The following is a 12,862-nucleotide window of genomic DNA, read 5'->3' as shown; positions in this document are numbered from 1 at the left end:
TCTTCTATGTGGACACTGGATTGGTTGTGTCCATTGCACCTTTATGTCAAGAGGAGGCTCAGATTCCACCTGGATGCTGGATGCAATCCTCCCATTTTCAGTTGTAATCACTCTAGGCTCCATGGTGTGGTGGTTGTCCTTCTTCACCTCCATCTTAGCTGAGTGTGGTAAGTCCAATAAATCAGATTGTAGGTGCTGGAGTCTGTTGAGGCTCAGGACCTGGCTATCACATTGTCAGTCCAGAGATTCAAATCCCCTAAATATATTTTAAACCCCAACATTAACTGCACCTCCAGCACATTAGCATGAAAGTCTTATGAAGGGAGATCCCATCTGAGTCCAGATTCATCACACATAAACACCATTTCCAAAGAGGGGCCATCTGCCCTGGTAGTTAACCCCATCGGCCATGACCATAACTCCCATGGGTCTCTTTAGCCCTCAAAGGAACCAATATCTGGGGGTTGTATCTGCTTTATCTGTCTCTCTGACTCTGCTCAGTTGTGCATGAGGGCAAACCTTCTGCCATCCTCCAGACTCTTTTTTAGAAACTCGTAGCCATATAAACTCATTTCTCCTTTCCATTTCCCCCTTACTTTAGGTCAGATGTTGAATTCTTGAATACAAATTCCTTAGGCTAGAAATTCGGGAAAGTGTGCAGAATATAGTCTTGAGGCAGGTTTTCTTTTGACTCTCAGTTCTCCCTATTAAGACCCCCAGTTGGATGAGACCCTCCCACATTATTGAGAATAATCTCCCTTTATTTAAAGTGAACTGATTGTGGAGGCTGATCCCATCTACAAAATACAGCTTGGCATAAGGCATACCTTTTTATTCCTTTAGAAACAGTTAGACAGTCAGTAATACAAAGAACAATGTTTTCTTTAGTTTGAAATTTTTAGGATATGTACTGTGGTTCATGAAATGATTTCGCACACACCGAAAATAGCATTGGACAGTACTTTTCTAGGGCTGAATTTATCATTTTCTAATTGTTCCAACTTTGTGTCTTCCTGCAGTTAGGAAAATAATCCTTATAAGCCGATAACTGTCTTGTGGCTCTTCCCTGATTGGGCCTTGGCTTCCTCTGTGTCAGGATCTGTGGTTTCTAACCCAGCCCTCCAGATCTCTCTTTGGTTCTGTCTCCCTAAAGGCCCCCTTCCAGCCCACTTCCCCAGTAGGAGGGGTTCTTATCTGGGGGTCCGTGGAGAGATTTCAGGGAGTCCATGAGCTTGAATTTAAAATTCAAAGAGACCTTATTCTTGTGGGGACGTGTTAATACGAGTGTTGATATATTTATTAAATAATACACAGTATAGTATGGACTTAGTAAGGGGTCTGTGGTTTTCACCTGACTGGCAAAGGGATCCATGAAACAAAAAATGCTAAGAACCTCTGCCCTACAGAGTTCTCCATGTTATGTCTTCATCCTTATGATTGCATAATTTTTATTTTGTCAGTCTTTAGCCCAAGCTTGAATATTGGGAATTTTTTTTTTTTTGGGTCACCTGGAAACATGCTTTTAACCACCATCTCGTTTCCTTCTGTCATACTATTTTCATTATACCTAGTTGAGATCTCCCCTTACACACCAATAATTCATAACAAGTGTTAGAGTTAAGGGAGGAATGATGTTTAAATTCAACAGTCAACCTTTTGAAATTTCCTTATTTTTAGAGAAATCGGAATATGTAGTATAATTCATTCAAACATGTTCCTGCTAGAATAAATTGGTCAGGGTATAGATTTGTTTTATTCCAGTATTCTTAGTGCTGTTTTTAGTAGTCATTTGCTTCCCAGTGGATTATTTCTCTTTCCAGAATCTTTGCTAGAGGAAATTTACCAAAAGTTAGTAGAAGTGATTATACAAAGAATATGTTCCGTCATCGATTCAAAACACTGATTTAGATCTTACAGGGCTCCAAAGAAGTAAAACTCAGCCCGTTTTTCAGGAATTTAAAATCACAAAAGCTGAAATGGTATAAACATAAGAAGATTACATAATATATTACTGCAAGATGGATACAAGTAATTGCCAGCTGTGTTTAATAGCAAATGTTCAATACTTAGTTCTCTCTGGTGTTAGTTGAAATAACCTTGCAATAAACTATACTTTTTTCACATCTTGAAAACGTGACCTGATATCATTATTCATTTACAGGTAAAAGGCAGTCATAAGCAGAATGGGATAACCAGGGTAATAATATTAAAAACTAAAATATTCTAATTTGAAAGGCAACAGCAAGCAACTATTTGGAAGGTAGTTGTTACTAAACAGATTCACAATATGTTCTGAAAGCTGTTTCCTAGATAAGTTGCTTTAGCTTTGAGCTAGCATTAGCAGTGTTCAAAAGCAGTGTAAAGACATGCATATATCCCACCTTTCCTTAGTGAAATGCTGCAGTAGTAGCTGGTGCTTTGAACATGTGCCCCGCTGGAATGATTTGGGTAGAAGTTGCCTGTTTCAAAGTTTCTTTTATTATAGTCATGTGAAGCAACTGATGGCTTCTACTATTCATTTTAAGAAACTATTCTAACAAAATGGCCTCCCAACAACAACCAAAGAAAACGAACGTGAAGAAAAATTAAAAAGAGGGGGGGAAAATGGCCTTCCATTTGCCTCTAATGTAGTGAACTGTGTGTACAAGGATGTTAACTGGCCATGCATAAACAGGAAATCCATTCTCACTGCTTGCCCATTTGTGTTTCAGGCATCCTGACAAAAATAAAGATCCTGGAGCAGAAGACAAGTTCATTCAAATTAGCAAGGCTTACGAGGTATCATGTCAAACTCTGTGCTGCGTCCATTAGTTCTTATAAAATATGCCTTAAATGATTGATTTTGTAGCCTTCTCAGAAAGGAGATTTTTTACATGCCCTTGTCCCAGTTTCTAGATGATGATAGAAGGGACATATTTGGCCACATCCAGTATGATAAAGCAAGTGCCTGAACTCTTTAGCTCTTGAAAACACTGACCTATTTTAAAAACTTTAATTGGGATTTTTTAATTACCCTGAGCATATGTCTCTAATGCCTTTCTAGAAACTCACATTAAAGAATCACAGGGCAATTCTCTTAATATTTGTTAAAGTTAACACAGTGTTACAAATACACTGAAACAAGGTTTTTCAGCAATTTTCCCACATGTCATCTTAAGCAGGTTGGTCTGGAATATAAGAAAAGATAAGTCTGTGGCTTCCTGAGTCTGTGTAGGGTAATGTTTTCCAACAGACAGTGCTTGGTTCATGGGATGATATGTCATCCTAAAACAGATTCTCCAATTTTAGACTTCGAAGTTATTTTTAAGTAAAAAAAAAAAAAATCAACCAACATACAAGGCACTGAACTCAATTCTGTGGGTACTGTTTGGTGTTCACAGTTTTTCATCTATTTCTTGATTTCAGTTATTCCCATTCATAAAAGACAGAGCCAGTTTTCTTACTATTGAGCCTTGGTGATCAACATTGTTTGAAGTTTTGTTTGTTTTACTGATGTGTTAGTTATAATAGCTCAAAATCTTTATTGCTGTGATGATCTGAATATCGAAATGACTAAAGCATTTTGTTCTTGACTGTTTTTTGGGTTTTTTTAATGTTTCTATTGAGAGAAGAGTTTCTTGATATGGTGAATGAATGTGTTCAGAATATCTAGTCACAGCACAATCTTTACCATTTATTTTTTCTCTCTGTCTTCCAAACTGTCTACAAAAAATTTGTTTAGGTAAATCTTTTTTTTTTTAAGATTTCATACTGATTTTTCCTTTCTTTATAGATTCTTTCCAATGAAGAAAAGAGATCAAATTATGATCACTATGGAGATGCTGGAGAGAACCAGGGCTACCAGAAGCACCAGCAGCGAGAGTACCGCTTCCGTCACTTCCATGAAAATTTTTATTTTGATGAATCTTTTTTTCATTTCCCTTTTAATTCTGAGCGGCGGGACTCAATCGATGAAAAGTATTTATTGCATTTTTCACATTATGTGAATGAAGTCGTTCCAGATAGCTTCAAGAAACCCTACCTCATTAAGATCACCTCAGATTGGTGCTTTAGCTGTATTCACATCGAGCCTGTTTGGAAAGAAGTAGTTCAAGAACTTGAAGGATTGGGTAAGATAATTTTATTCATTGAAAGATGTTTATAGAGAAGCAGGGGATGTTTATATCTCTTGAATTTTGTGGGAGACTGGGTAGAAGGAGCAGTGAGTGCAGTTTTTCTTCCTGAGTTCATGGTGATATGATATTTTCCAGGGACACATTTTCCGAGAGAGGAAATGTAGGAGCCGTTTTCGTTTTGTATTACTGACTTCAAGCTTTAGCCTTACAGTCTCCTAACCTCTAGTTGGGGGCCTAAAACAGAGGAGATGACGGAAAATTATTGGCTGAACAAAGCAGCCCTCAGCCATCAATTTTAACACCAGTAGGCTTGGCAGATGATTCTGATGTTACTTGTGATTTCACTCAGGCCAACAGGGTACCACTTTCAACCACAGATGAGCCTTTCTTTCTTCCTCATTTACCACTTAGTGCCATAACAATTTTAGTGACCCAAAAGGGGTGTGTGTGTGTGTTATAGGCATGAGCAGACCTCTTAAGTAATTAAAAAGGGCCAGAGACAAACTCAGTCATTCAGGCTGAGGGGGCCTGGGTTTCTCTGGAGAGAGCATACCACTGAATACCATCGGTTCATTTCTCTAAAACAGAAAATTTCAGCCTGTTGTCCAGAAGTACTGAGGTCCTCAGATTTGCCAAAACACTTTTCCTGCATTTGAATAAAGAAGCTCTTGGAGGAAGATGAGTAAATAAGCTCAGCAGAATGCCTGGCACATAGTAGGCAGTCAATAGATACCCTTACGAATGATAACACCAGATTAACAGGATCATTATGCAGATTAAATTAGAAAGATTTACGTCAAGTGCCTGATACATAGTTAGCACTTAATAAGTGGGACTTAGAGAATTGCAGGCTAGTTGGCTTTTCTGATGTGCAAAAGTCCATGTTTTTTAAGTGTCTATTTTATGAACCCTGTTTGAAAATCTTTCTTGAATTCATTGGTCTGTTTTCTTCAACTTGCTATTTACCAAATCACTTTTTTTTTGAGCTGAGCCTTGAAAGGTGATTAGAAATTGGCCAGGCAGAAACATTAGAGGCAGAGAGAGGAGTGCATGAAGAGAAAACAGAACAGGGAGCGTCCACGGAGCAGCCCACAGCTCGGCGAGACCGGGGTGGCCGTGGCGAGAGAGGTGGAGCAGGAAGAGCCTGCTGGGAGCCTTCGACTCCAGGCTCAAGGGAGCTGGACTTTATTTTCCTGAATATAAGAAAGTCAAGAAGAGTTTTTACATAGAGGGGTGGTCTAATCAGATCGGCACTTCAGACAGTTAGGGCTGTGCGAAGAATGGATTGAAGAAGGTGAGGGGAGAAGTAGGAGGTACAGCCCTGGCAAAGAGAAAAACCACTGACCGGCACTGCAGCAGTGACAACAGATGTGGGCAGGGATAGGACACCCTGGGGGTGAGATTGGTGGTGGCCTGGAGGGACCAGGTCCTGGAGACCATTTGAATGTGAGGAGTGCGGAAAAGAAGAGAGAGGGTGTCAGGATTGACTCTGCAAACTGACATGAGCTACTAGGTAGGCAGGAAAGACCGTAGGGAAGAGTTGAAAAGCGGTTTGAAGTAACAACTACAGTTTGGGCACTACTGAGTATCATGATGTGAAAATCATGATGCAGACGTCATAATCATAGCTGATATTTACCAAGATTTTTACCATATTCCAAGCACTGGCATAAGTATCAACGCATATGAAACAACCCTGGAGGCAGTTGTTATTGTTGTCCCTCTTACAGATTAGATACCTAACTCACTTTTGGTCCCTTGACCAAGATCCCACAGTTGGTGTTTGGCAGAGCTGGGATGTGAAGCCAGTTCATCTGGCTCGCCAGCCCATGATTGAACCACAGTGCCTTTCTGTGTCCTTCGAACTTTGATGTTGTAAGATTATGCCACTCTTTTTGGTTGCTGTGCTGTATAATTCTAATAAGTCAGGACTCAAAATGGCAAGAAAAAAGGAAGCTTGGTTAGAGCTATAGAACTAATATTTATTGGTATTTTAGTCCATCTACACCCCACACTTGGAAGATAAGTTTTGGCCAAACTTATTAGATTAACTTGGTTTATAGGTTATTTCCTCTTTGTTCCTTTGGGAACAACACTTGGATCAGTTGAGGATTCCTGGCCACTGGATTCCACTTGATTACAGTTTGGTGACAGTGAGATAGAGATCAAGCAGCGCATCCGTGGTCATGCCCTGTCTAGTTGAGGCAGCAGCACCCCAGGAGACAGTCATTCTGCATTGCCAAAAAGAGCTGACGATCTTGAAGATGAGCTGAGGGGTCTTGGGAAGCTTGGACCTGATGTCCGAATCACATAGGATACTTGAATTGTACATATGAACAAAATAGGTCAGTGCTCCCCAAGGAGGAATATTGCAGCTATTTAGGGCGACTCTACAGTCATGTATGTTTTGATTACAATAATCAGCATGTGAAAGCCTCCAGCGTTTATAGATGCCCATGCCATAGAAGAGTGCCCAGAAATAGTCAGCACAGTCCCTGACCTTGATGAGCTTGCCATTTAGTTGAAGAGGATATATGTTTGCACGGAGAATTAATACCAACCACACATTTGCAAGTACAAAATAGTATAATAAAGAAGTAAGAGGGTGACAAAGAATTTGTTCCATATTCTCATTTTACTCTTTTTTTATTATTAACCATATTTTTATTGTCTTTTTTTAATAGATAAATAGATCACACAAAATCATTTTTTTTCCCCTGATCAACTTTTTATGCCATGTACTGGATTAGACATTGGAATGTATATAGAAATAATTTTTATTGAGCATTTCATTTGGCATGCACTGTGCTAAGTACTTTGTTTAGATTATCTTTCTTTATCCCCAGAACAACCCAAGAAGGGAGAGACTCATTATCCCTAATTTTGCAGATGCAGAAACTGAGGCGCAGGACGGTTAAGGAGCAAATCTTTTTTTTTTCCCATTGAATGTATACTTTATTTTTTTTTAAATTAAAGTTAATAGATCACAAGGATTGTTACATTAGAAACATAAGAAGTTCCCATATAACTCACTCCCCACCCCCCACCACATCATTTTTATAAATTGTATTTTTTTGAAGATATATACATCACACACAAAAAATGTTACATTAAAAAATATAAGAGGTTCCTGTATACCCCACTCCTCCCACATCAACAACCTCCCCCACCATTGTGGCACACTCATCATACTCGGTGAGCACATTTTGGAGTACTGCTGCACTACACAGATAGTAGTTTACCCTGTAGTTTGCACTCTCCCCAGGTACATTCAGTGGGTTATGGCAAGATATATAAAGTCTAGCATCTGACCCTGCAGTATCATTTAGGACAACTCAAAATCCCAAAAATACCCCCACATCACATCTCTTCTACCCTCTCCCTGCCCTCAGCAACTACTGGGGCCACTTTCTCCACCTCAATGCTACAATTTCTTCTATTACTCATCACAATAGTTTTATAGTAGAATATCAGTAAATCCACTGTAGTCCATATTTTATTCCTACATTCTGTGGACCCTGGTATGGTGATGCCCTCTTCACCTCTAGATCAAGAGAGGGTTTAGATTCCACATGGATAATGGATCCAATTCCTCTGCTTACAGTTGTAGGCACTCTTAATTCCCTGGTGTGGTGGTTGACTATCTTCACCTCCCTGTTAGCTGACCTGGGTAAGACCAACAAACCAGAGAGTAGGAGTCGCCACTCTGCTGAGGCTCAGGGCCCAGCTGGCACATGGGCAGTCCAAAGATTCAAATTTCCTGAGTATGGACCCTCCCTAGCACCAACCACAGGTTCAGTAAAAGTGACAGAAGAGGCATGTGTAGAAGTCACATCTGAGTCTAGCTCCATCACACTCAGGAGCACAAATTCCAATGTAGGGCCCTCTGACATGGCACAGGGCTCCAAATCCATCTGCCATGACTATATACCCTGTGGGTCTTCTTGAATAAAAGGGGGAAATGACAAAGACAAATGAGTTTATATGGCTAAGCATCTTCAAAAAGGAATTGGGAGGTCATCAGAGGGGCCGTGCTTACACGTGCCTCAGCAGGATCCCAGAGACAGCCAAAGTAGATGCAACCCCAGGTACTGGTGCTCCTGAGGGCTATGGAGACACACAGGTTGTCCTGATTCCAACCACCTCTCTGATTACTAATTCAGGTCCCCACGAGTCTCACAGGCTGTAGAACAAGGCAGTTGTTTCTGGTTTAAAAAAAAGAAAAAGATGTATTCCCCAGGATCACATGGTAAATTAACGTTCAGGCAATGTAGCAAACCCTTGGTCAGGTCTTGTAGGAGGAGGCAGGCTCTAAGAAATTGATCTCTCTGGTGTTGGGAACCCAGGGCTAGAGGGGTTGTGGGAGGCAGTAAGGAGCCCAGGCTTTGGAGTCACTTAGGCCTGGGTTCAGATCTCGGTTCTCCTGCACACTAAGCGTGTGGCACCGGGTAAGTTCCTCAGCCTCTGCGAGCATCCGGGTCCTCATACATAAAGGTGACAGCACCCACACTCAGAGCCGGTGTGAGAATGGGAAGTGACTGCTTACCTAGGGCTCACCTCAGAGAATGGGCTCCAGAAATGCTAATTCCACCCTTAGGCCTTGGCATGTGGCCAGTTGACCTCCCCAGATGGTGTCTCTCGTCTTTAGATGAGACCAGTTCTTTTGATGTGTGTGCCTGCTCTATCCTTGGTCTCTCTCCTGCTCACAGAATTCTTACATGCACTTCTGCTTATTAGCATTGTTCCACCATTATTTTTCTGTCTGCAGCAGCATGATATAATAGTGTACTAGACTTGGCTCTAGTACATCCAGTTTGGAATCTTGTTCTACAATTTCATTAGCGCTGCAGCCTGAGGCAGTCACATAACTTCTCTGAATCTCTTTCTTTACCTGTAAAATGAGGGCGTAGACTAAGGAATCCCTACGTGTCCTCCTTCCCTGCCCTTGAGACAGCCCAAACTCACAGTCACATGGCCTACAGATAGGCGTGTTCAATCTGCTCAGCAGTTTTAAAGTTTTAATTTTGCAATCCCTACCATTAATCTGGCAATTCCATTTTAGGAAATGATCATGTAAGTGCACAAAGATTGTATACGAGAGTGAACCAAGGTGCCTATCAGAGTATTCCTTATAATAGCAAAGGCCAGAAACAATCTCAATGTGCAGCAATAAGAAAATTGGTTAAATAGATTAATGGCCCAGTTTCAATGCATTCCTACCATGTGCCAAGCTCTGTTTTGGGTGCTTGGGTACATCAGTGAACTAAATAAAGCTCCCTGCCTTCTAGCAGGGGAAAATAGACAATACACAATGAATAGAATAAGTAAAGTGTGTGGTATATTAGGAGTGTCTCTATTGAAAAAGTGAACAGGTCGAGGGGCCCTTGAGTGTGGGGGGGTCTAAGGCCTCATTAAGGATTTGGGCCTCATGGAGAAGGATTTGAAGGAGGTGAAGGAGTCAGCTCTGTAGACCTGAGGGGGATGCACATTTCAGCGGAAGGAACAGCCCATGCCAAGGCCCCGAGGCAGGAGCAAGGGGAGTGTGAGGAGTAGAAGAGGAAGGTCAGAGGGGAACCAGGGACCACATCAGGAGAGGGCTGGTAGGCCTTTGCAAGGATTGTGGATTTTATTCTGAGCAAAACAGCCTTCACGGGATTTGGGCAGAGGCAGGATATGACATGCTTGAGAAGAAGCAGACAGGGGACATGGAGAATCAGGCAGCCCTTTTAGGAGGCTGTTGCCCAACCCAGACAACACATGGTCATCATGCAGGGGGGTGCAATGAGCATGGTGAGGATGTCGAATTCAGGATATATTTTGAAGACAAAACCAAGTGGATATGGGGTGTGAAAGAAGTCGAAGGTGATTCTTGATGTTAGAAAGAAAGCTGCACCTTTAAGAAAACAAAAGCTCACCCGATTATAGAGGAGAAAAGAATTTTATTAACCATCTTGCAAGAACAGGTGGACAACCTGGATAAAATGGCTGGCGCGCCAAACAGCAAGAAACAATATTTATAACCTAAACCTAACACGCAGGTCCCTCCCCTGTTCCCTGTTGATTGGGTACTTCAGGAGTTACAGCCTGTCCAACACGTCTAAGTTACAGGGTTCTGCTCTCAGTCCCTGCTCCCAGCTCTCTACACTCTGCCGGGCTGAGCAGCTCAGCACCGTTTTCACTCCTGGTGCGATTTTCAAATTTTTCACTATTGGCCCCGCCCCCACTTCTCACCTTTGGCCCCCCTCATTTCAGCACCACTTTTGAAATTCCTGACACACCAAAGCCATGAGAACCCCTTTCCCTCCCTCCTGGAACAGTAGATCCAGCTCTGCCTTCCCCTTTGTGAAAATTAAACTTAACCCTTTCCTATATATCCCCCCTCTTTCTTTTAGACTCTTTAGTTTTCACAGTTTAGTTTCTCAAATCTGCAAAGAGCCTCCTCACATTCTTCATCATAGAGATCTTCCTCTTTAAAGGGGTACAAGTTGTTTTGCTTGTACTGTATGGGCATCTGTTTGGTTAGAGCCATTTCAGTGAGTTTTTGAGCTAACCCTTGGGCACATGGGATGACATAATATCCAACTGTTGTGAGTATACCAACCATGGTGATAAAGGAAGTCAGGACAGACAGTGCCACTCTTTCCATTTTCCAAACCAGCTCTCTAACCATCCCGTGAGTGAGTTGTCAATGCCAGAATTTTCTGTTTCTGCTAACTCTTCAGATAAGGCTGTTAAGCCTTACAAGGCCTTGCTGATAGTCCTGTCTGGAGCCATATTATTGGGGATGAAGGTACAGCAACTACCTCCAATCATAATACATATGCCTCCTTTTTCTGCTAGCATCATGTCTAGGGCTATCCTATTTTCCCATGCCATTCAGCTAGTAGTATCCAACTGTTCTGCTATTCTCTTAACTGCATCCCTAGTGTAATTGATAAATATTTTTTTATTATAATATATATAGTTAATCCAATCCACATTTTTTTAACTGTTACCCTCCACAGTGGGTCCAAGCAAGATTTGAGAATGACTCAAATCCTGCAACTACCTGATTTCTAACTTTAAATTCCTTGGGGACTCCCCAGGGACCTCCTATTCTATCTAGATAAATTTGGTCATCAAAGGAACCAAGTAAACTTCTCTTTGTTCTCTTTCCCTGGTTTTGTGGTTCTTCCTCTTTTTCAAATGCCAGAGTAAATGGGATAGCTGATTGAACCAGAGCACAGGTTCCTCCCCACTTCCCAGGTAACACCGGTCGGAGGATGCCTTTTCCCCAGTAGCACCAAAGGTCTGCTCGGGGTATGGCAAAACTGGGGAAATTGCCTACTGTCCTCACTCATGTTCCATACTCGTGTACACAAGGCCATGGTCCCAAGGTCCTGGAGCCCTTTTCCCCATCTAGAGAGACAGGCAGAATGACTTCCTAGACCAAGGCAGGAAGCCGGTACAGCTATGGTGTTTTCCTTTTTCACAGGAGGGAAGAGAGAGGACAATGTACTACAGTTTTCACCAGGAGTAACACTCTGAAAGAGGAGTATCATGCACTTAAGCTCCCTTTCATGCTTTTCCATACCTAGTGGAAAGGGTACAATATGAGCTGTGGGTCAGCCTATTGCACATGTATAACAGGTCCTTTTGTTCAGACTCTGGACAGTATATTTGACCCATTCTACCTAGGCATTTATGTCCTGATATCCTGTCTTTGTTTCTATGGTTTGCTTGAAATCCTCTGCCTTAAGTATCCTGGCTGCTTAGGGATCATTTTGTATCAGGAAACTGGCCCATGATGGATTTTCTCTTGGTATCTGAAGGGTTAGCTGGAGGAGATGTTGACATCATATCCACAGGGGGAAGAAGGACTCGAATACAGAACCTCCCCAGAGGATCTTTACCTGTAACGTCCACCCCCATTGCATATGCTCTTATCGACTACTTGGTCCCTGGTGCTGCTCCCAGTTTCTAATTTGTCTGCTGCCTTAATAGTAATTACTACTGGATTGCACTGAAGACTTTTGCAGTCTGGTGGGGTATTACCTTTATAAAAGATTATTTTTACTCTTTAATGAACTCGAACTTGGTGAGACCATCCCATATTCATGGTCCCTACCTTATACTGGGTAGTCCACCATACATCATCCCAGGAGGAGCAAGGGGAGCTCGACTGTAACCATTCCCCACTGGCTCTGGGCATAGTTATTTATTTTCCCCCCTCAGCCGTCACTGGTGCTCCAGATTCCCACAGTTTATTACTTGGCAGGCATCAAACTGCACAGTCTGGGACTCCAGACCTTCAGTTATATTTACTATCAATTTAATGGGGCTTGTCATGACCTGAATCTGAAACATAGTCAGTATAATTATTCTCATTTTCAGAAACTTTAAATCCTTCATCTGCTGGTCTCTTTAGACACTAGCAAGGTGAATATAGATAATAGCCTTCCCTCTAAGTGGAGGGTATCTTCCCACCAAGTTTACTGATAGAGAGTCTGAGCAGTCCCTCCCCCTTTCTGATATGCCCTCCCAATTACTGCCTTCTCAGAGTGATCCTTAAGGGATCCGAAGTTGGAGTTATTTCCCAGGCCACAGATGGTGGTGTTGGGTACTTATCGTCCGTTTTGGGTACTGGTCCTTTTACTCGAGAGTAGTAGGTGCAGCCTTTTTCTGCTGTCCAGACTGCAGTTTCAGTTGTCAACAAAACTTGATAGGGTCCTTCCCAGGTTGGCTGAAGTTTGGACTCCTTTCATGAC

At 42.0% G+C, this 12,862-nt stretch overlaps 1 protein-coding gene across 2 annotated transcripts in view; it reads left to right on the top strand.

Annotated features, from left to right (window-relative positions):
* The window catches only part of DNAJC16 (DnaJ heat shock protein family (Hsp40) member C16), a 58,843-nt gene that overhangs the window by 4,833 nt on the left and 41,148 nt on the right, over positions 1-12,862 (top strand). For both annotated transcript variants that reach the window (XM_012530524.4, XM_004472168.3), the window contains 2 exons: positions 2,712-2,778; positions 3,773-4,109. Coding sequence is in view for 1 of the 2 variants with exons in the window: in XM_004472168.3 (XP_004472225.1) it covers positions 2,712-2,778; positions 3,773-4,109 (404 nt within the window). In the remaining variant the exon portion in view is untranslated. The remainder of the gene's footprint in view (positions 1-2,711; positions 2,779-3,772; positions 4,110-12,862) is intronic.

Source organism: Dasypus novemcinctus, chromosome 9, assembly GCF_030445035.2.
Source record: "Dasypus novemcinctus isolate mDasNov1 chromosome 9, mDasNov1.1.hap2, whole genome shotgun sequence".
NCBI lineage: Eukaryota > Metazoa > Chordata > Mammalia > Cingulata > Dasypodidae > Dasypus > Dasypus novemcinctus.
The sequence above is the reverse complement of the archived record's forward strand: the minus strand, read 5'-3'. Positions and strand labels throughout refer to the sequence as shown.